The sequence below is a fragment of the Mastigoproctus giganteus genome, chromosome 2 (genome assembly GCF_048544385.1).
Source record: "Mastigoproctus giganteus isolate SK-2022 chromosome 2, ASM4854438v1, whole genome shotgun sequence".
In the NCBI taxonomy this organism is placed as follows: Eukaryota; Metazoa; Arthropoda; class Arachnida; order Uropygi; family Thelyphonidae; genus Mastigoproctus; species Mastigoproctus giganteus.
In genome coordinates this window covers 117,221,134-117,246,236 of record NC_143576.1, presented here as the reverse complement: position 1 = coordinate 117,246,236, position 25,103 = coordinate 117,221,134, and the positions used below count along the sequence as shown (strand labels likewise).

At 36.6% G+C, this 25,103-nt stretch overlaps 1 protein-coding gene across 4 annotated transcripts in view; it reads left to right on the top strand.

Moving 5' to 3' along the window:
- Window positions 1-25,103, top strand: part of LOC150089519 (glucose transporter type 1-like) — a 1,237,972-nt gene that overhangs the window by 947,234 nt on the left and 265,635 nt on the right. For all 4 annotated transcript variants that reach the window (XM_090368637.1, XM_090368634.1, XM_090368635.1 and 1 more), the window contains one exon: window positions 19,116-19,214. In XM_090368637.1, coding sequence (XP_090224763.1) covers window positions 19,116-19,214 — 99 coding nt within the window. The remainder of the gene's footprint in view (window positions 1-19,115; window positions 19,215-25,103) is intronic.

Sequence of the window (25,103 nt, the reverse complement as noted above, 5' to 3'; positions counted from 1 at the left end):
ACTGTAGTATTCAAACATATGATCGGTGATATATGCATTGTGATATGTCACCAATCATACCACAGTGCAGATACTAACAGCCGCAACAGCTGCCACCCCATAGTCTCAAATAAGACACCGTGGGCATACCAATCTCTGGTGAAATGGTGATTGTAACAAAGCAAAAAGAGAAAAAAAACACAGCATGGAACACCTTCTGCAAATATCCCACCACTGCCAACCTTATTAAGTTTAAGAGACTGTGCCAAAGTTTGCTATATCCAGCGGAAAGCGAAAAAAGACTCGGATAAAATTTGCCTCCTCATTCAACAAAGATATTGATACCCAAATAATCTGGGAAAAAATAAAGAAGCTAAATGGTAAATATCATATGTTACCTTCTCCTATTATTAATTGGAATGGGAAGGAGATCTCATCTGCTGAGGAAATTGCCAATGCCTTAAGGATGGTGTTCTGTGAAATGTCTGCCTCACCTACATGTCAACCATCTTTTCAAAATATTAAAGCTGAAGATGAGAAAAGGAAACTGAACTTCAAAGCTACATGTCCTTTGCCTTATAACCAACCACTCACAATATCTGAACTGGAAGAATCTATATATACCTCAAGAAATAGCTCTCATGGGCCTGATGGAATCTACAATAGAATGCTTCAACACCTCAATCAGAAATCACTATTGTCATTGCTAAACTTTTACAATAGGATATTCTCAGAACATATATTCCCCATTGCCTGACAACATTCTTACGTAGTAGTCATACCTAAATCTGGAAAAGATTATTTGATTCCTAACAACTATAGACCAATTTCTCTAACCAGCTGTCTGAGTAAAACTGTAAAAAATGGCTCACCATCGACTCACCTGATACATTGAATTCCAAAACATAATCAGTAATTATCAGTTTGGGTTTCGGAAGAATAGATCTTCCCTAGACCTCATGACAAAAGCCGAATCAAACAAGAAATGCATTCATCAGAAATCAACATCTTGACATGATATGCTTCAATATAGAGAAGGCCTCTGATACCACATGGTGCTGCTGCATCATAAGAAATTTCAATTCTGTTCATATGAGAGGCCATTTACCATATTTTATTCAAAGCTTCTTTCGGCATAGATCTTTCCAAGTTGGGTACTGGCAGGTTTTATCTCAAACGTACATACAAGGAGTCCCACAAAGCTCTGTTTTTAGTGCCACTCTGTTTGCAATACAAATAAACAACATCACAAACAGCATTCCAAACACTGTTGACTCTTATCTCTATGCAGATGATTTTACCATATCTTGCCATTCCCAGAATATGAACTGTATTGAGAGGCATCTACAAATATCCATCAATAATATTAAATTATGGATGGCACAAAATGGATACAAACTGTTAAGCCACAAATCTACAGCCATACATTTCTGCACCAAGTGTAGAATGCATCCTGAACCTGAGTTGCACTTGGCCAATCATCCTCTACCAATTGTGAACAGTATTTGCCTGATGGGGCTAATTTTTAGCATTTTAGCATTAGCATTAGCATTAGTAGAGGCATTTGATGCAAGAAAGCAAGCTTATGCAGCATCAGCCAAAAAAAAAAAAAAAAAAACCCACTTCCACTTCACCCCTCTGTTCGTTCAAAATACCTGTCCGGCTGAGCCCTAAACTTATTTAGGCTATCAACCTCCACTACAAGGGATGGAAGTCTGTTCCACCAACCAACCACCCGCTGGCTAAAGGCAAATTTCCGCACGTCTATCCTACATCTGTCTTTCCTCAATTTGAATTTATGCCCTCTCAGGTGATTTTTCTGAGCTAGAGGAAGAATCCCATCAGCATTGAGCATGCTCAAACCATTCAAGGCTTTATACACCTCTATCAGATCACCTTGCTGGTGCCTAGTCTCCAGACACTGTAATTTGCAAAACTTAAGCCTTTCTTTGTAAGAGCACCCCTTTGTTCCATTCACCCCTTTGTTCCAGTCTTTATATCGAGGCTTTTTGATAAGAAATGAAACTTCTAGGAGCACATCAAATATCTAAGAATCATTTGCACAAAGAAAATGAATATACTCCAGGTTATCTCCACTACATCTTGTGGTGCAGATTGTTATACTCTGCTCCACTTATATAACTGCATAATTAGATGTCGGCTAGATTACGGAGCACCTGTTTATGACTCAGCTTGGGAGAGCACCTTTTCCTGTCTTGCGCTGATCCAACATTCTTCTCTTAGGATAGCGTAGGTGCATACAGAACATCACCAGTTCAAAAGTCTTTATATCGAGGCTTATGAGCCTCCACTTAGCATCAGAAGAAAGATGTTGTTGATGAACTATTCAGCTAAAACTAAAAGCCTACCTACTCATCCTATTAGGCCCCTACTGCATGATCCTCAGTGGAAAACTTGCTATGCAAATAAACCCAGAACAATTTGGCCTACTGGTATCAGACTGCAGAATCTAACAGAAAGCTGGAACATCTGGCTTGATAATATCCCCAGAGAAACAAAAGATCTGAATCCCCCATGGACTACCTTCACACTTTATTCTGATTAATACATTGAAAAAAGGGATTAAAAGTTCTATAGCAAATATAAACATCCAACAACTACATTTTGTCCACACACAAAAGTATCCCCACTTTACTAAGATCTGCACTGATGGTTCAATGTCTGACAGTCAAGTAGGTACAGCTGCTGTCTTCCTGAATATATCTGCCTCAGTGTCACTTCCGGCCACGTGCTGCAGTTATACTGGGGAGCACCATGCCATCAATCTTAACCTTAAAAAGATCTCAATCCTGTAAATAAATAAAAGCATAATATATGCTGATTCACAGAGTGCTCTTTTAGCTTTGAAAAGCAGTTCCACATCTTGCAATCCATTATTAAACCTCAACCTCATAAAACATGAGCTGATACGTCTTCATAAATATAAGCGAACTGTGTTTTCTCTTGGATCCCAGGTTACAGTGGTATTCCAGGAAATTAATGTGCAGATGATACTTCAAAGCATCCCTCCGGCATAGCCTCAACAAATGATCTCGTCCCATATTCAGATTACAAACACAATGTAGGGAGAACATGGGACAGTGGATATTTTTGTACTAATGTATACTAATGGTTCAAAGTATACATTAGTACAATAGTTGTAATATTATATACTAATGGTTCAAAGTCTGACAATAATGTGGGTACAGCTGCTGTCTTCCTTAATACAACGGTTTCAGTTTCACTTCCTGCTGAATGCAGCAGCTATACTGCTTAGCTCCATAGCATTAAGATTGCCCTGAAAAACGTTTCTTCTGTCAATAAATAAAAGCATAATATATACTGACTCACAGAGTGCTCTTTTAGCTGTGAAAAACACTTTCTCACCATACAATCCTTTATTTAACCTCATAAAATGTAAGCTGATACATGTGAGCATCAGCAAACTGTTATCTTCTCTTGGATCCCAAGACACAGTGGTATTCCAGGAAATGAATGTGCAGGTCATGATGCAAAGCATCCCTCCAGCTTAGCCTTAACAAATGATCTAGTCGCAAATCCTGACTATAGACGCAATATCCGGAGAACATGGGATAGTGGATATTTTTATGGAAAATGCAAACAAATAATAAACTGATTCAACTAAAACCTGAACAACAACTATGGACATCTAGCCTTCACAAAAATAGAAAAGAAGTAATCTTAGCCAGAAACCGAATAGGTCATTCTCACCTCACATCTCTACCTGCTTACAGAAAATGATTCTCTGCAGTGTGCACACTGCTCTCAACTAATTTACAGTAAAACATATACTCCTTGAATGTAGCTTGTTTAACAATGCCCGATGGACATCTTTTGATTTCATTTCAGATCTGCAACAACCTCTGTCTCTCAATAGCATCATAGGTAAAGAAGCAAATCTCTATGAATTCTTTCTCTATTTAAAAAAATTCAAATGTATGAACGTTTTTGACTACTCCCCATGCATTTCTCATAAGTGAACAAAATTAATTTGGGAACTGCAGTATGGCCAAAGTAGCCCTTGTGCCATGAAAATACCACCACAACAACAACTCCTCATGTGTACGTGTTGATGCAAAATACTCATTCAGTTTGTTAGCTACTTGTGCAAGATCATCAACAGTTGAACCATTGATGTCAAGTGGACCAATCTGATTCATCCCTTTCCTTCTAGAGTGTCCAGGTAAAGAACTCTTTGCTGTTTTTCTTTGCATCCTTTGCCAAAGATTTCTCATAATCTGCCTTTGCCTGCCTAATCTCCTTTGTGACTTGATTATAGACCAGCTTATATCTACCAGAGGCTTCTGTTTCATTTGTTAATTTATGTATTCCCTGTATTTTTCTTCTCTGCCACATGTCTCATTAGTTAATCTGACATCCCAGATATTGACTGGATTTTCCCAGATATTGACTGGAATTTGGGGGCTGGTTACTCACATACTAGCGCAGGGCTTTTATGGATTTATTGGATGATTGTTTTCTACATCAGCATGTTCGGGAGGCTACTAGAGGGAGTAATACTCTTGATTTGATTATCAGCAGTGATTCTTCATGCATTAAGAATCTGAAGATAAATGAACCACTAGGTGGCAGTGATCACAGTGTGCTAAAGTGGGATTTACTCAAAGAGGTAACTACCATTAGGGGTAAAGGGAAGGGTTACTGCTTCCGTAAAGGCGACTACGATGGACTGAGACAGTATTTAAATTCTATACTGTGGGACCAACTGATGATGTTACCAACAGCAAATTCAAAATGGGAAGCATTCAAAGAACTTATCTTGGAAGCTACTAGGCTTTACATACCAACTAAGAAATATTGTTCAAGGTTTAGGCCAAAATGGATGTCAGATGAACTAATGAGGCATATGGCAGAGAAGAAAAATGCATGGGATACTTACAAATTAACACATGACACAGAAGCCTATGATAGATACAAGTTGATATGCAACCAAGTTACAAAGGAGGTTAGGCAGGCGAAGGCAGATTACGAGAAATCCTTGGCAAGGGATGCAAAGAAAAACAGCAAAGAGTTCTTTACTTATGTAAACTCTAGAAGGAAGGGGATGAATCAGATTGGTCCACTTGATATTGATGGGTCAACTGTTGATGATCCTGCTCAGGTAGCTAACAAACTAAATGAATATTTTGCATCGACATTCACCCATGAGGAGTTATTCAGCAAGGGGAATGCCAGAGGTGTATTCAACTCTAGCAGTAAGCTACAGAATCTTGAAATAACTGGGAGTAAAGTGGAGGAGAAACTGTTGAAGATAAACACAAGAAAGGCACCCGGGGTGGATGGGATCTATCCAGTTATATTGAAGGAGGCAGCAAAGGAAGTAAGCAGGCCCTTAGCCATAATTATGAGAGCTTCCTTGGACTCAGGGGAGGTACCCATAGACTGGAAATGTGCAAATGTGACCCCAATTCACAAAGGAGGATCAAAGGTTGACACAAGCAATTATAGACCTGTGAGTTTAACTTCTGTTCCAGGAAAATTAATGGAGGCACTAGTTAAAGAAGCACTGCAGGATCATTTAGACAAGACTTCAGTTATAGCTCGGACACAGCATGGTTTTGTTAAGGGCAAGTCTTGCCTGACCAATTTGATTGGATACTATGATGCAGTCACAAAGGAACTGGATGCAGGGAATAACTTTGATATTATATACTTGGATCTTAGAAAGGCTTTTTATACTGTTGCACATGGAAGACTGCTGCACAAATTGGAGCAGTGTGGCATTGGAGGCAAATTGCTGCTATGGATAAAGGGGTGGTTAAGGGGGATAAGACAGAGAGTGGTAATCAATGGACACTGCTCATCATGGACTAATTTTATTAGTGGAGTCCCTCAGGGCTCAGTGTTGGGTCCATTATTGTTTTCTGTATTCATAAATGATACTGATGATGGTATATCAAGCTTAATGTCGAAATTTGCAGACGATACAAAGGTAGGCAGGGTTGTCAAGGACACTTCTGACACTATGCTGCTGCAACAGGATCTGGAAAGGTTGAGCAGATGGGCTGAGAGGGGGCAAATGAAGTTTAACATTGACAAATGTAAAGTACTACACATGGTAAACAGCAACCCAGGAGCAACGTATCAACTCTGTGGTACTACACTGACAGTGGTAGAGAATGAAAGGGACCTGGGGGTGGTTGTGCAGGCAGATATGAAGTTCTGTGAGCAGTGCAGATGGGCTGCAAGAGTAGCTCATGGTGTATTGTCAATGATATATAGGAATTTTTCTAGCAGGGATAAGGAGGTGATTATTCCCTTGTATAAGGCAATGGTTAGGCCACACCTAGAGTACTGTATACAGGTCTGGAGGCCTCATTTCAAGAAGGATGTAGAGCTGCTGGAACGAGTACAGAGAAGGGCAACAAGATTAGTGAATGGAACAAAGGGGTGCTCTTACGAAGAAAGGCTTAAGTTTTGCAAATTACAGTGTCTGGAGACTAGGCACCAGCGAGGTGATCTGATAGAGGTGTATACAGCATTGAATGGTTTGAGCATGCTCAATGCTGATGGGATTCTTCCTCTAGCTCAGAATAATCACCTGAGAGGGCATAAATTGAAATTGAGGAAAGACAGATGTAGGATAGACGTGCGGAAATTTGCCTTTAGCCAGCGAGTGGTTGGTTGGTGGAACAGACTTCCATCCCTTGTTGTGGAAGTTGATAGCCTAAATAAGTTTAAGGCTCAGCTGGACAGGTATTTTGAATGAACAGAGGGGTGAAGTGGAAGTGGTTTTTTTTTTTTTTTTTTTTTTTGGCTGATGCTGCATAAGCTTGCTTTCTTGCATCAAATGCCTCTACTAATGCTAATGCTAAATGCTAATACTCAGAAAGCTTAAGTTCTGCAAATTGCAGTGCCTGGAGAGTAGGTGATCTGGTTGATTTAAGTCCTTGAATGGGTTGAGCAAACTGAATGCTGATGGGATTCTTCCTCTTGCTCAGACTAAGAACCTGAGGGGACACAGTTTCAAATTGAGGAAAGATAGTTGTAGAATAGATGTGTGGAAATTTGTCTTTAGCCAGCAGGTAGGTGATTGTTGGAACAGGCTTCCGCCTTTTGTTGTGGAAGCTAATAGCCTAAATAAATTTAAGGCTGAGCTGGATAGGTATTTGAAAAAAATTGAGGGGTGAAATGGGAGCGTTTTTTTTTTTTTTTTTTATATATCTCCTCCTGCATAATCTTGTTTTCTTGCATTGTATGCCTCTACTAATGCTGATCCTAATGCAATCAGAGGGATGGTAGAAATTTTATCGGCATGCACAGAACGACCTTTTCTTTAAAATACATCAAGCCAAACATCATCCTCAAAGAACTTCGTGAATACAAATGGCAAGAACTAAACATGAAGCCGGCAGAGGAAGCTGGAGCTCCGGCTACTGGCCTTTAAGCTCACAAAAATTTCCAGTGAAGGAGCATCGAGGGTCATAAGAATAACTGGGAAATCCAAAAACTGGTTTAATCCACAGATAAAATATGTCTTTCGCAAAAAGCAGGCTTTACAGGAAGTGGCTGAAGACAGGATATCCTAATGACTACATTCTGTACAAAAAGAAGAGAGTGCTCACTTTATAAAGCTGAAAAGACAAGTCCACTATGCAGCTGTATTATCAAAGCTCAAACAAGGAAAAAGGATTGTTGGTGATAACAGAAAAAAGGGTCTCGTGACTGCCAAGGTCTTTACCAAATGGTCCAAGAAGACATTTGGACAACCTCCCGCACCCAACCAATTAGCAATCGAAGAAAACAGGAAGAGAATAACTTATCTCCTTCACTGAATCGCAGAAAAAGAAGAATCGATTTCAAACTTACTAAGAAAGACACCTCTAACAATCATCACGATTACCAAAGAAAACCTCATGAAAGTCATAAATGAACTTCCTAATAAAGCAACTGTTGGTCCTGATAACTTCCCTCTTTTCATGGCAAAAATCAGCAGCCCTTACATTATTGAGGTGTTGCATCACACTTTAAATGAAATCATTCAAAAAGGTACTCTTCCCTATATATGGAACAGCTACATAGTCAAGCCCATTCCCAAAATAAAGAAACCAAAAAATGCCAAAAGCTATAGACCCATAGCCATAAGTTGCACCATCTTGAAAATTTTTGAGAAGACCCTTCTCTCATCCAATACTGCTTTGGGCATCGTCCTCTGCACCTACACTCCATCTTATCTGGATGATCAACTGTCACAAATATTGTTGAGACCCTTTTTCTGATGCATAAAGCTCTCAACAATAAGGAACAGCTCGATATTATCTTCCTAGACATATCTGCAGCTTTTGACAATATCTCGATAACGGTTCTGGAACAAATTTTACCTTTCTACTTCAAAATACAAATCAATCTCCTGAAGATTTTATGTAACATTCTGAATGAAAGACGCCTCATAATCTGTAATGATGATTTTATTGCCCATTATTCCATTGTGCAGGGAGTGCCACAGGGAGGCATTCTCTCCTCACTGTTATTTGCTGCAGCTCTGGAACCATTTTTTGCATCCCATAAAGACAACTTTATTACATATGCTGATGACATGAAATTCTTCATCAAATCTAAAGATCTACAAGTTAAGCAAACAAATCAACAAGCCAATAACACAATAAATGAACTGGAGCATTACGTCGGCTGTATTGGACTACGTTTAAACCCAAGCAAATCTGGCCAGATGACAATTACAAAGAAAAAGAGCAGGAACAATATCTTTATGCTGATAAGCGGATGCGAAGTTCCAAAGGTTAAATCGCACGTAGACCTTGGCCTAAAATGGGATGAGGGACCAACATTCTCCGAGCACTTTGATTACATCAAAGCTAAAACATATGCAGCACTCTGGGCTGCCAGACAGGAATTAATTGGTATTAGAAACCCAGATCTTGTTAAAAAGTATATCTTGAAATGTATACTTCCCATCCCACTGTATGCTTCACAGATTTGGTCCTCTGCCCCACCGAGCAAGCAACCTGAAAGCTTTCCTAAGTATTGAATACTGGCTCTTGAGATGGCTGAAAAGTATCTCCAATCACCCATTTGCTATCTCTAGAGCCATCCTACTTTCCAGTCTCAGCATTCCTCCCTGGAAACAGACAATTAAAACAAGAAACATTTTCACATTAGCCCAACTGCTAACAGGAATATTTGACACTCCCAGTAGTGACGGCTTGTTTCACTCTTGTCAAGAAGCCACCAGGATTGCTGATACAAGACATCCCCTTCAAAGCAACTTAAAAAACCTGGACAGCCTAAGTGACTTTTTTTTAGCAAACACAATAGAACTCTTCAGTCAACTAAGAATTGAACCGGAAAAGCTCTGTAATGAAAAAGTCTACAGATTGCAAGTCTTTGCTGAATCCTATCGTTTCGTGCAACTGTAGTGCACAGCCACTCGGCTCGAAAACTGCATTTAATTTTGATCCCTTTTAACTATATATTCTCTGTATTATAGATGCCAACCTAAGATGTCAAAATTTTAAATATTCTATTATAAAATCATAATTACTCATGTATTCCAAAATTCTGTATTCAACCTTTCAGGGTGAACATCCCATGGACTTTGTAACGTTTTGCTCATCAGTCCGCTTCACACCTTAGAATGTAATTCTCACCCTTCTAGCCAATGGCTGTCCCAGGGGGGGTGTCTCTTCAACAGAGAAATAAATTGATAATAATAATAATATTAATTTCTTCGAGGGCATTTATCCTACACCTCAAGCATCTCATAGATGCCCATCAGAATGCTGAGTTGGCACCTAATTTCTTGACACTCTAGACAGCTAGCACACACAAAGGCATCCTCCTTGGCTAGATCATGTCCTGTTTTAGAAAGGTTGACAAACATTTCACATTTTGCACATTTTTTGAGACTTTGATGCATTGGAGTATCGCCCCCTTCGTTTCTCTCCTGAGTCACAGCACTTTTGCTAGTCTATGAACTTTGCTTCGCAGCTCTAGTCTGGGTCATGATTTTCATTTAAATACAATTTAACAATAGTGAAATTATAGTAATCTTATAATACCATGATAAATCTGACTAAAAAATGAATAGCAAATGCTTAGAAAACAGTACTCACCTTGTATAAATCTGCAATAAATTTTTTGGTAGATGGTGGCTAAATTTAGGTTGGAAGAAGCATTAAAAAGAACTAAGGCGGGGAATGGAGTGAAAATATTTTAAACAGATTTTAAAATGAGCGCAAGGAAGTTGAAATGCAGATCTCCAATCCTTGGTTGTCGTAAAGAGGTTAAAAGACGCAAATGAAAAAAATGAAAAAAGAGAGAAGACCAGTCTCTTTTTTTCATTTGCGTCTTTTAACCTCTTTATGACAACCAAGGATTGAAGATCTGCATTTCTACTTCCTTGCGCTCATTTTAAAATCTGTTTAAAATATTTTCACCCCATTCCCCGCCTTAGTTCTTTTTAATGCTTCTTCCAACCTAAATTTAGCCACCATCTACCAAAAAATTTATTGCAGATTTATACAAAGTCAGTACCGTTTTCTAAGCATTTGCTATACAATTTAATTAACAATGAATTTAATAAGATTAATATTATTTTTGATTAATTGATAATACTATAATAAGCTAACAGATTCCTAATACAGTACTTCATATTACGTTATCTAGTTTTACTTTATACCTTACGCTATCAGTTTGAGATATATATATATACGTTAATCTATATCTTATTGACTGCAATATGGCGGCTAGTTCAACATTATTGGCGCCAACACCGGGAGTCGTAACTTCCAAAAATCGCTAGTTAAATTGAAAATAAGAAGCTAATGAATGCTACTAAACCTATTCAGTATCTCTCCATCAACTTCAAGATCATCAATAGTTATGTCAATGTGATTCATTCCTATCATTCTGGAGCTAATATAAGCAAAGAATTCTTTTGCTACTTTTCTTTGAATTTTGAGCCAATGGCTTCCTGCAATCTACATTAGTTTGTCCAACCACTTTAGCGAGTTGATTGTAGACTAGCTTGTACTTAATGTAGATAATAATCATCTGATGCATTTTCTTTTCTGCCACTAGTCTCATTAGTTCGTCTGACCTCCACTTAGGTCAAAACCTTGAATGCTATTTTTTTGTTGGTATAAAAAATTTAGTAGCTTCAATGATTACTTCCCTGAATGCTTCCTATTTTAGAATTTGCAGTTGGTAACATCATTATATGGTCCCTCTAAAAGAATTTAAAAACTTTCTTAAACCATTGTAATTGCCTTTTACAAAAACAAAATCCCTTTCCTTTACCCTTGACAGTAGTTATATCTTTAAATAAATCTCATGTCAGGATCTTTTCATCACTGCCACCTAGTAGTTCCTTTATTAAGTGATTCTTAATGCATGAAAAGTCACAGCTGATAATCAATTCAAGAATATTGCTTTGACTTTTTGCCTCTCTAATACGTTGCTATTGAAAACAGTCAGAGAGAGGTTCTGGTTCTCTGTGAACAGGGTCAGCTTAAGAAGCTCAGGCTGCTAAAGTTTAGGAGGGTCCCAAAATTTGAAACATCAATAGAAAAAATATCACTTTCAATCAATAAGAAACAAGTGAACAGTGAAAAAAGGATTTGTATGTAAGAAATTAGTCTGAATTTTTGACCATTGAAAAATTATTAAAACAAATTTATCTATTGTCGAACAGTATCTTTTTGATCCAAATAAAATAAACATTACAAGCAAACCCTATAAGAGATCAATTTGAATATGTCACAAGTGGCCATTGCTTTCAGAGTCAATCAAATACCTTAAAAATTACAGAACAGATAATAAATTTAAATACCTGCTAAACCACTGTTTCCCATTCTATAGAATGAGACTAGAATGGGAAACAGTGGAATAGAAGGAATTCACGTAACTTATGAAAGTGGTCTGGGCACTTAACAGTAAAACATTGATGGGAAATACAGATGTAACAAACTAACATGTGCTATATGTTAAGTAGAACTACTTATCATTGTATTTAAAAAAATTGTTATTAGTATTAGCCATGTAGTGCAAGGAAGCTACAGGCTTTTTCTGCACCAGCAAGGAAAAAAAAGTATAAAGTAGTTAAAAATAGACAAATTATGTGCTTTTCTCTTTACATAGGTAACTATCCAGTTGATCTTTGAATTTCTTCAAAATGTCAGTCTCAGCTAATTGAGGAGGAAACTTGTTCCAGTAATCAACAACTTGCTGGCTAAAAGAAAAATTTTTACTATCTAGTCTAAACCTTTTCCCCTGTTATTTGAATTTATGACACCGTTCTGGAATCTTTATATCAGTGAAAAATTTCATCTTTATTCATTTTACTAATCCCTCTCTGAGAGCCTGACAAACCTCAGTCAGGTTCCTCAAAGGTGCCTGCTTGCCAAGCTCTGTAGCCCATATAATTGAAATCTTTACTAGTACAGCATTCCTTTAGCCAATCTACAATGCAAGTTACATGTCTTTGGATCCTTTCAAAAAGCTCAATATCATTTTATTAGATGAGGTCTCCATTCTTGGAACAGTATTACAAATGTAGTCTTACATTTGCCTTATACATCAGGATTATGACCTCCCTATCCCTACAGGCAATTGTTTGATAAATCATCAATAGGACACCACAGACTTTCTTGGACTGTTGTTTCCATTGCTCAGAGAAGTTCATATCTGTTCACATCATAACTTCCAGATCACTTTCTTCATCTACTGTTTTTGATTCAACCCCAACAAGTGTTTTGAGATTGCTGTTCCCCTGTAGAACAGTACATTTTGCTGCATTAAAACATAGCCACCACTTTTGTGACTATTTTTGTTCAAGTCATCTGAAGAAATGTTACTTGGTACTGATGATTCAGGATGCTCCCAGTCTTTACATCAGCTGCAAATTTTCACACCCGCTAAATTATGATCACACCCTCTGTCCCTTCATTGATGTCATTTATGAAAATCAGAAACAATAGTGCTCCAAGAACTGATCCTTGGGAAACCACTTCTCAGGGAACGAGATTAGCTCAGTGCAGGTGAAGTTTTTACAGCTCCAGCTAATAGGAAGTTTTCTTAAATTTTTTGCCATTTTATTTACTTTAATTGTAATATTAATTTATTTTCTAGAAGTAACTTTATATTCTTAGTTTATTTTGAATTTAAATAGAAATTTTGTGGGTTATTACTTAGTATTGGTAAAACTTGTACCATTTGAAACTTGCTGCCATTGTTGTAGATCAGCGGTTCCCAACCTTTTTTGACTCGCGAACCCTTTTCAATGTAATATTTTTTATCACGAACCCCTTTCAACATAATATTTTTAATGCGAACCACTAAGGCAATATTCTCTGAAATTGTATAATATTTCTGAATTTTTATTATAAAATATTTCCAGTACTATGTTTTTATAAGCAACATTGCATAATAATAAAAATTATTATTAAGTATTATTTATACTTTGTAAAGCAGTTATTAATCAGTTCAAACTAGATTTTAAACAAGATAAGAGTAGAAACCTTGCTTTTAGTCCAAATGGTAGCTGAGCATTCTAGTCTCTTTCCAAAGCTATTGGCCTAAATTTTTTCCCATCTTTGTTCCCACATCTGACAATACCAGATGGTTCTGTTGCCACATCAGCCAAAGATAAAGCTGACCTGCTAGCATCCTATTTTTCTTCCAACTCGTGTTTGATGATCTTGGTAAATCACCTCAACCCATTCCCAGCACACTCCATTCAATGCCTCCTGTGGGCTTCCGTCAAAAGGATGTCAGAAGGGTTTTGATGAATCTGATGCTAAGAAAACTCCAGGTCCTGATGGTATTTCTCCACTTGTTCTCTAAACCTGCACTTACTTCTGTTTTGTGTAATCTTTTTTTCACTTTCATATTCCAAAGGTGTTTTTTCTTCTGCTTGTAAATTTGTACATATCCAGCCAGTTCCTAAAGTGGGTGACAAATCCCTTCCATCCAGTTATCGTCCCATTGCGATTACTTCTACTCTTTCCAAAGTAATGGAGAAATCAATTAACCGCCAACTCTTAAAACTATCTGGAAATCTTTCATATGATCAACGATCGCCAGTATGGATTCCGTCAGTGTTGTTCCACTGGTGATATTCTGGCTTATGTTGCCCATCTATAGACAAATTCAGTGGAAAAGTTTGTTGAAATTCAAGCCATTTCTAAAGTCTTCTGAATACTAATTCTAAACATTTGGATCTCCATTCATAATCGCCTCGCAGGCCATGTCAACCCTCCAAAAAACTTTCTTCCAGTTCTTCTTTTGAAAATTGTTTTGGTGGCACTTCAGTGTTATCCGCTTCAGAATTGTTTTCCTCTTCTGCATATGCAGTTCGCTTATCAGTTTCAAGAAGAGTTGGATCATCTAACCTGCACGTGAGTCAATGCAATCACGTCACATACATTGGCAGTGTCCAAAGTTTCGAATCCCGTCTTTTTTGACTTTCACAATGTCTTCGGAAATTATCTGAACTTGCGGTTCAAAACCAGTGAAATCATTTACCAATTGGGGCAAAACATGGTGCCAAACAGAACGCATGTTGTTGGCAGTGATTTCTAGCCAAGATGCAGATGTATTTAAAGGGGTAAAAAATAAATTTTGAAATGAAAAGTTTGAAAAACTATCATGTCGTCTCGTCAAGATGGATTAAGAATACTGAACACTGTTGCATATTGCAGCTGACTGCCTGAAGAGAGTTATTGTCACATGTGTATGATAGACAATAGAGTGTTGGCACTGCAGCATATATGTATAGTACTTGGCTACGACAATGCAGCATATTTGTATAGTACCTGTCTAGGCTATTGAATGAGTTTTAATATGTACTATAAATTTTCGACTTATACTTAATTGAAAACAGTGTTATTGTTAAACCCGTGCTAAGCGAGGTATTGCTGTGTATATATATATATATATATATATATATATATATATATATATATATATATATATATATATGTATGTATACACACACACACTGCCCTATCATTAATATCTGAACACCTGCCTTTAGACAAAAACAAGACTTATTGTGTCATTTAATATTTTGTACTGAAACCTTTTTTCTTTTATGATGGCCTTCAATCTTCATGGCATACTTTCAACCAGCTTTTTGTAAATGTCAGGTGCTATGTTCCTCCACGCGGCCTTTAACGCAGCCACCAGTTCGGCCTTGTTCTTTGGGCAATCTCAACGTGAATGTACCCAACGATCCAGTACATCCCAAAGATGCTCGATAGGGTTCAGATCAGAACTGTGGGCTGGCCAATCCAACTTTTCCACATACATGCCCTCAAACCACTCTGTTACAACCCGAGCAGTATGGCATGGTGGATTGTCTTGCTGATACAGGTATGAGCCTTCCCCGAAGTATTGCCATAATGTTGGAAATGCATAATTGTACAGGCTGTCCTGGTATTTCGCTGCATTAATGGTTTTGTCAATAACGACTAATTGGCCCAAGCCAAACCATGGAAAGCAGCCCCATACCATGACACTACCTCTGCTAAACTTCATTGTTGGGAGGATAGAATCAGGAAGGAACTGTTCCCCTCGCATTCACCACACCCTGGAACGGCCATCAGACTGGTAGAATGCAAACTTCGACTCATCTCTTCCTAGGACTGTTTTCCACTGCTCTACAGTCCAGGATTTGTGCTCCTTACACCATGTTAATCAGCGTCTAGCATTTGTTGAGGTAATCAATTCTGTTGAACGTGTCATATTGCATGCCAACTTTGCAATTGTCTGTTCGAAGCCCAGTGTACATATTTATAGCAAGTTCTGTGATATGTTGCTTGCATAGGACCTGGTTCCCCATCCATGGAGGTGTGTCCGAATATTAATAGTAGGGCAGTGTATATATATGTGCATATGTCTCTCTCTCTCTCTCTCTCTCTCTCTCTCTCTCTCTCTCTCTGTGTGTGTGTGTGTGTGTGTGTGTGTGTGTGTGTGTGTGTGTGTGTGTGTGTGTGTGTGTGTGTGTGTGTGTGTGTGTGTGTGTGTGTGTGAGAACACTGGGTTGTGAACTTTGAATTTTCTGAAAAGAAAATTCAAAGTTTTATGTTTGAAACAACTCAACTTTATTCTTATTTTTACATAAATATATAATAAGAATTTATTTATCATCAATTTGCTATACATAGAACGAATAATTTGACCAGTTCCAGAGGGTCGCTGATCCCCTGGAACTGGTCTATGGACTCCTGGGGGTCCGCAGACCCCAGTTTTGGACCTGCTGACTTAGTTGATTTCTATCTTTCTAAAACTCAGTCCTGTCTTATATCTCACAAGAAAGGATTCTTCTGCTCCTATGCTTACTTTGATGACACTCAGATTTCTAAGCAAGATCATATATCTCTATTGGGGATTACTTAAACTTCTAATCTCTCTTGGCATAAGCACATTACAAATGTTGCTTCCTCTACATATAGAAAACTTAGTTTTCTCTTTTGCTCTTTGCATTACTTTTCTTCCAAACAGCTGGTTCACTCTGTACACATTGCAAATCTATCCTACCATGGAATATTGTTCTCACACCTGGGACAGTACCCCCAAAACCTCTCTCAGGCTTCTACATTCCATTCAAAAGAAGGCAGTTAATTAATGATATCTCTAACAGAGTTTCTCCACTCTCTGTGTCATGATAGACTTTCTCTTTCTGCTGCATGCGATACTTCCATGGGCTCTGAATTGGCTTCTATAATTTCTGCTCTCTCTTCCAAATCAGTCCAAACACGTGCTGCTGCTACTCAACATTCTTTTACTGTTCTTTTCTTCTTCCTCATTTATTCATTCAACTTCTGTTTTCTGGAACAACACTAGAACCAACTTTTCTTCTTCCTCATTTATTCATTCAATTTCTGTTTTCTGGAACAACACTGGAACTTCCTTCATACACATTTCCTGAAAGTTACAATCTACAGAAATTCTAGTCTAATTAGCATTAGCATTAGCATTAGTAGAGGCATTTGATGCAAGAAAGCAAGCTTATGCAGCATCAGCCAAAAAAAAAAAAAAAAAAAAAAAGTAACATAAATAAATAAAAATAACCACTTCCACTTCACCCCTCTGTTCGTTCGAAATACCTGTCCAGCTGAGCCTTAAACTTATTTAGGCTATCAACTTCCACGACAAGGGATGGAAGTCTGTTCCACCCACCAACCACCCGCTGGCTAAAGGCAAATTTCCGCACATCTATCCTACATCTGTCTTTCCTCAATTTGAATTTATGCCCTCTCAGGTGATTTTTCTGAGCTAGAGGAAGAATCCCATCAGCATTGAGCATGCTCAAACCATTCAAGGCTTTGTACACCTCTATCAGATCACCCCGCTGGTGCCTAGTTTCCAGACACTGTAATTTGCAAAACTTAAGCCTTTCTTCGTAAGAGAACCCCTTTGTCCCATTCACCAATCTAGTTGCCCTTCTCTGTACTCGTTCCAGCAGCTCTACATCCTTCCTGAAATGAGGCCTCCAGGCCTGTATACAGTACTCTAGGTGTGGCCTGACCATTGCCTTATACAAGGGAATAATCACCTCCTTATCCCTGCTAGAAAAATTCCTATATATCATTGACAATACACCATGAGCTACTCTTGCAGCTCGTCTGCACTGCTCAGAGAACTTCATATCTGCCTGCACCACCACCCCCAGGTCCCTTTCATTCTCTACCACTGTCAGTGTAGTAATGTCAGCAAGTATTTTCTTTCATCTTCTCAACCTTCAACTCATGCATGATACTAAGTACTATAGTTTCTAATACCTCTCTTGTTTGGGGTTTTTTATAAAAAAAAAAAATCCACTCACAGGAGTTCAGTTGTGTTTATAGCATAGAAACTTGAAACTGATTCCATTATACACATTCTTGATAACAGAATTTACTAAATAACATTATACTAATATTAATGATTTGATCCCAGATTGGATGTAATCATTAAAATGTGCCATTCTATACAAATATGCATTGTCATCATTTATAAAAATGCATATTTGTGCCATTCTATACAAATATGCATTTTCCTCATTTATACCCTCTCGCTCTCTAAAATAAGAGTAAATGTTAAAATCATTTAACAGAGCACAAGCCTAGTGTCACAAAGGCTGGTGAGATATTTTTTAACTTCTGTGGCTATGACCAGAAAAAGTATGCAGTATACATAGCACCATTTTGATGGGAACATTATGTAGTATTTATTCTATTCTATTTTACTTTATTTTATTTTATTGTATACTTTTACAAAAGTATTAGGCTGCAGGGGAGATATGATAGGCTTCGCAAGATGAAATAGTTATCTTAGCAAATATTGCTTTTTGAAATACAGGGTGTCCGGGCTAGAGGTATCCAAAAAAAACACATACATATCTCAGCATCTATAAGGTGTCTTAAAATAATTTTTTTGTTATTATACAGAGTAACTCACCAAGTTTTTATTAATGTTGGTAAAGTTCAATGTGGGCACTCCTTGTAGCTCGACAGATGTGAAAATGATACTTGAGCTCTTGCCAAGTGTTTTCGCATCTGAGGCATTATTAGAGCAACTGCTTCAACAATACGCTATTTCATGACTCCATTGGACTTTTTTGCATAGGGCTTTATTAAAGACTGTGTGTACCAGAGAAAAGTTTGGGATTTGGACGATTTTAAACAGCGTATCGTTGAAACAGTTGCTCTAATAACACCTCAGATGCTGAAAACCACTTGGCAAGAGCTCGAGTATCGTTTTGACATCTATCGAGCTACAAAAGGTGCCCACATTGAACTTTACTAACCTTCATAAAAGCTTGGTGAGTTACTCTGTATAATAACAAAAAAATTATTTTAATACACCTTATAGATGCTGAGATATATGTGTGTATTTTTGGATACCTCTAGTCCGGACACCCTGTAATCTTTGCTTTTTTTTTTGAAATATTCCTTATAATTCAATGCTATGTGTAGTGTAAAATAGATAATTTTATAATCCAGTTTTGAGAAACTAATTTTTTATGTATTTGAACAATATTTGAAAAGTCCTTATTGACAGTTTTATATCAATGGTTTTACTTTTGTACTATAATCAAAAAATTATAGATTTACACACATAAAAATGCATATATTAATGCAATTTTTTACCAGATTACTATGTGGCAGTTAGTTCACAACAAGTCTATGCAGCTTCCTTTGGTGATAGGAATTGTTATGCAGCTGTCCCAGCAGCTATCTGGTATCAATGCTGTATGTAAACTTTCATTTCCTTTTTTTATTTGTTTTTTTTTAGTATTAGTGATGTTTCTATGCATGTATCAAAAATAATAATAATAATATTATTTTAAAAGAATAAAAGTGATTACCGCAATCAGGTCTGTAGAATAACTTCAAGACAACACTCTCCAAATATAAACGGCTAAAAATAATTTAATGAATTCTTGCACTCATAGCCCATGAATGATTCAACATACACTGGGATTGAAGACGAAGGATCTCACCCAACCACAAAACACATCACCCCCCCCACACACACAAAACCCATGAGTGATAGAAGATGTTATTATGTTTGTTATTTGGTTTTTAGGAGCATTAGCAACTAAGGCCATATTGCTCCGGGATATGCGGTGGTCATTCCCTTACCTTTCCGCATCCTCTGTATTTGGTGGTGATGGGCTCGAACCCTGGTCTAATCAAGAAGCGTGTGCTATGCACTTCTGCTCCTTCCCACCTGGCTACAAAATAGAAGACATTGTGTCAAAATAACTAATTAAAATTTAACCAAAAACGAAAGAATTAACCACGGCAATGATATAAATTAAAATCTTGGCGATGAAATAAATTAAAACTGTTTTTACGAAACTTTTCCTTCCCTGAGTGGACTAGACTTTTCGACTGACTCTTGATCACAGGTTGGAATATGACAATCGCTGTGATTTTGATTTATATCATCACCATGATTAATTCTTTCATTTTTGGTTAAATTTTAATTAATTATTTTGACAAAATGTCTTCTATCACTCAGAGTTTCGTAGGGGTGGTTTGATGTGTTTTGGGGTTGGGTGCGGTCCTTCGCCTTCGATCCCAGGGTATGTTGAATCATTCATGGGCTGTGAGTGCAAGAATTCATTAAATTATGTTTAGCCGTTTATATTTGGAGAGTGTCATCTTGAAGTTAGTCTACAGACCTGATTGGGGTAATCTCTTTTATTCTTTTAAAATATTGATACAATGTAAAATCTGTTGATCCCTATTGTTCTGTTTTATATTAATAATAATAAGAAGAAGAAAAGGGAAAAAAAGGCTCCTGTTTCTGATCACTTGAGCTTTTTTATATTCTTTATTGTTACAGTGTTATTCAATTAAAATGCAACCCATCTGCAATCCAACAGAATTTTATTAAAAACAAATGCACAAATTTTATTAATACTATAACTGCATGTTCTAGAACGGTGTGCCTTGCTCTTATACATGCATGCATCCATCCATGGAGGGGCTAAAGGGGCTATAACTCCTCCCAATGATCAAAATAATGTGATTTTTTTAAAGCTGCATGATGACTAAAGCTTAACGAGTCCTAGAAACACTGTTTTAACTCCCCCCCACCCAATGGCACACTATGGCCATAGCTGCCGATAAACCTAATAAATCCACGAACAAACAAACTTCCTTCCCAACTGCTTTACTTCCTCCCTTTAGAAATTCCGGGACTATCCCTGTTTTCACTCTTTTTTTGCCAACTTTAAAAAAGCTGTGGATTAAGCATTTGTAAGCAGGAGAAAAACAGGAAGCTTTTATGTCAAAACAGATTAAAAATAGAAGATTTTCAGAAAAATCAGGAGGTTTTTAAAGTCCACATTGCACTAGAAATTATATTTCACTGGAAAAATATATATTTTATATTAAAATACAGCCAAAGAATTGTTTACCAGTACAGTATGCTTTAAACATTAGCCCAACTAACTTTTTTCTCTCTGTGGATTTTTGTTTGGGCTTATAAGGCATTGCTTCAAGAAAAATACTGTTGCAGACTTTTCCTTCTTAAAAAATGTTGACCCAAAGTTTTGTTCATAACAATAGCCTTGCTGGACTTGGCTATCAGGAGCATTTCCAAAGGTTCACTAGAAAGCAAAGATCTGAACTCAGCTTTGGTTTTTAAAATCAGTGAATATTCTCTCACATTTAGCATTGCTATAAGGAATTATTAAAATGCCAAGCATGACTCAGGACAGCTCATTATGTTTTAAGCCTCCTTGTGCACTTGTCAGTAACTCAATCAAGGACTGCATGGACAAAAAAAAAACAATCTTCCTCCTCTTGTTTTAGACTCTCCATAAACTCGGCAGTAAGAATGCATATGACTAAGTCAGTATTTTCAAAACTGAAGTGGAATATTTGAAAACTGTTGGTAAAATTACTTATCCCTTAATTTTCTTTTTTTATAATAGTGTCTGGTTTTCACATTGCAATTGTCAAAACTGATGCTGCAAAACATCTGTTTCTTTATTTTAACAACACCAAGGAGTACTGGAAACTTGTCCACAAAATAGTTCAAATTTGAAAATAATGCAATGAAAATTGATGAAATTTGTACTACCTCAGCATTTATAAGAGCATAATTTTTTAATGGGAATTTATTCACTGTGTAGTCACATGCAGCCATAAAGTACTTCCTTGCTGAGCAAAAAACCAGTATCATCTCTTCTTGTTTTAGACTCTCTACAAACTTGGCATTATAACTGCTTATGACTATGTTAGAATTTCCATAGTGGAAGAATATTTGAAAACTGTTGGTAACATAAATTTCAACGTATCTAGCAGTAATAACCTCATCATGTGGGTGTGACGTATGTTGCATTAAAGAGCTATGTTTGGATTTTCAAATGTTAGCATAACATTAAAAAGAAAAAGAAAAAATGCCGACTGCTTTGTTTAATCTAAAAGAGTTGAACATGAACAGACTTTCTGCATGATGGTAACATGCCTAGAATTATCAGCTTGCTTGACCTGTTTAGGATTACTTTCACCAGAGGTTTGCAGTTCACTTCTTTTTGTTGAGTTCATCAATTTGTGTTCTTTCAAAACCTTTGGATCATGAACTGGATTTGACTTGAGTTAGTGCCACTCACTAGTGATTGACTATTGTACTTATCTATTTGGTAACTCTGAGAAGTGCTCATAGTCTAGTTACATTTTTATCCAAAGACTGCTAACATGTACTTCATAATTTTTTTTTTTTTTTTTTTTTTTTTGCTTCAGTGGCATTAATTAATTAAAACTGTTTAAATCTATCCCTCCTTTTAGCACTTGCGCTTCCGTAGCCGGGTGGGCAGGAGCAGCAGTGTATAGCACATGCTTCTTGATTAGTCCGGGGTTCGAGCCCGTGACCACCAAATACCGAGGATGCAGAAAGGTCAGGGAATGACCACCGCATATTCCCGGAGCAATATGGTCTTAGTTGCTAATGCTCCTAAAAACCAAATAACAAACAAACCTTTTGACACTTCTTTCTAATTAGTAATAAATCTCCACAAAATATATGCCTACTTTCACAGGAAAGTATACAGCTCTCTTTTCAGTATGTAATAAGATGACAGGGACAACCTGTTATCACCAAGTGCCCAGTATCCTCTTTTAATACCCCCTGCTATTTATTTTTAGGCCTACCATGTTTGTTCAGAATTTTTCCAATGCTGGCACTGAGAGCAAGCTGCCTTTGATTTGGCTTTTTTTTTTCCTTTTGTTTTTAAATGAAAGGTTGGCACAATGGGATATAACTTAGAATCACTTTGATTACTACCATATATAGCAATTATTTGATTACTACATATAGCTATCAAAAATGGCCCATTTTTCAAAGCCACCACTACCTCTTCTATTCATGCAATTTCACTAAGAATGCCTTTATTTTTGTTCTTTCACAACAGTATCGTTTTGCTATTTCACTATCAGGAAACATATTTCTGAACATTGCACCTGCATGATCAGCACAACACAGAAGAATTTGCCCTATGACAAAGGTGCAGATAAACTTTAGGCATGTATGAAATCATTGTCACCATAAAATGTAACATCTATTTTTGCATTTCTTTCTGTGCACAGCATGCTGCGATTGTACTGTGCATAGGCATTTTATTTTATTTATACATTTCTTGCCAGTTGAAATTTAAAAATCACATGCACAAGGTAGATCTGCTTACTTGATCAGATTTTATGCTACATCAAAAATCTCCTGTATATGTCTTTTGAAATTTTACATTGTTTTTATTTCTTTGCCTTCTTTCTGAAAGAAATGGTTAATTATTTTGCACACAAGTGCTATGAAATGACTGCACATAACAGAGAATAGTGGTTAATATCTTGCATTTTTATTCTGTAACTACCACAGTTGAATTGATGGTTAAAAATTCTAGTTTTAATATTGTATTATATTACTTCTTTGTGAAAAGAAAAAGACTGAGAAAAACTGAGACTTTACAAAAAGACAGATAAACTCTATCTCCAAATACATTATGACAATGAGATGGAAGTGAGTCAAATTGACTAAAAAAGATGGATTTACCCATTTATTTATGGAGAGTTGACAGCTATCATGTGCTCAGTACAACTCTACAAAAAACATGTACATCATTGTTATAAAAATGCACTCCCACTTTTCTTTTTTTTTACTTTACTTCATTATCCTGCATGCAGGCTATTTGTGTAAGTAAGCTTTATTCTTGAATGCAAAACTATCAGCATTTCAAAAATGATTTTGATGCATGGTAATGTCCCAAAGTAATCATGTTCCAAAGTTATTTGTGGGATAAAACCAGTGTTATGTTCTGTACTAATCAATGCTGTACTGATGTCACAATAAACTGCCTTCTTCCATCTGTTGCCATAGTTGAATTGGTATACGGTGTTGACCAGTGGTTTGCATGATGAATGGATAACCCTGTATAACAGTTATAATTCCACTAATAATGTATCATATAAAATCACGATTACTAAGAACTTATATTAGTATAACATATCACTACATTTACAAGAGTCATTCAAAAAAAAAACAAAGGCAGCATTGCATTATTTCCTTAGTTAAAACAAAGAATGCCTATTCTGTTATAAGAAGAAGGAGCACATCATTATTTTAACTGTTGTGGCAAATTACTTCAAATATGTTTATTTCGCTATATAGTTTATGTATGGAAAACACTAAGGTGACGTGAATTTTGTGAAAATATAATTTATTGCAACACCCAATCTAATGGTGTAATCCACTGTTAAGCACATGCAACACTAATATGATTCTAGCTTCTTTTCTGGATTCTTTCTGAATTCTATCTTTGTGTCAACACTGAGGCTGTAGAACACTGTAATACTGAACTCTTAACACCACAAGATCCACATGGAGATTACTATAAGTTATTGAAATTTATCTAATTTTTGTAATCATTAAATTAAATAGGGATTTTGTTGTATCACTGATCACTGTATATGTATACCTAACAATTTCTTTATAATAATTTACAAAGAAAGAATATACAATTACCAGCAGAAATTTAAGATAAAGATGAATTTTGAATGAACAACCATTATTTTGAATTAACAGATCATGCTATAGTTTCATGTATTAATATTAAATAGGAAGGCTATTCATATATTAATATTAATGACCATAGTAAAAAGATGGAATAAATTTAATTACTAAATATATATATATATATCTGTACAAAACCCTAACACTTATCCCTTAATTCCACAAGATCCCCACAGAGAGTAACAGATTTTAGTTGAAACTTAACAAAGTGCTACTGTAGTTAGTATTATTATTAGCCATATGGTGCAAGGAAGCCTGAGGCTTATGCTGCACCAGGCAAAAAAAAAAAAAAAAAATTTCTGAATTTACCCAGAGAGAGAGAGAGAGAGAAATAAAAGTAGAAGGGAATCACCAAGAAAGATAAGAATGGTGATATCCAGCTCAGGTGTGCGAGACCCATACTCACCAGATGTGAGCCCCCGGGGGTAATTTGAGATTGTGTCAAAGCATGCAGTTGAATGACATCATATGTTTTGGTTTCTTAATGGTTAAAGTTTATTGTTTTAAGACAGTTGTTGGGAAAAAGTTTATGGATGCATCATGAGATACATGGTAATTAT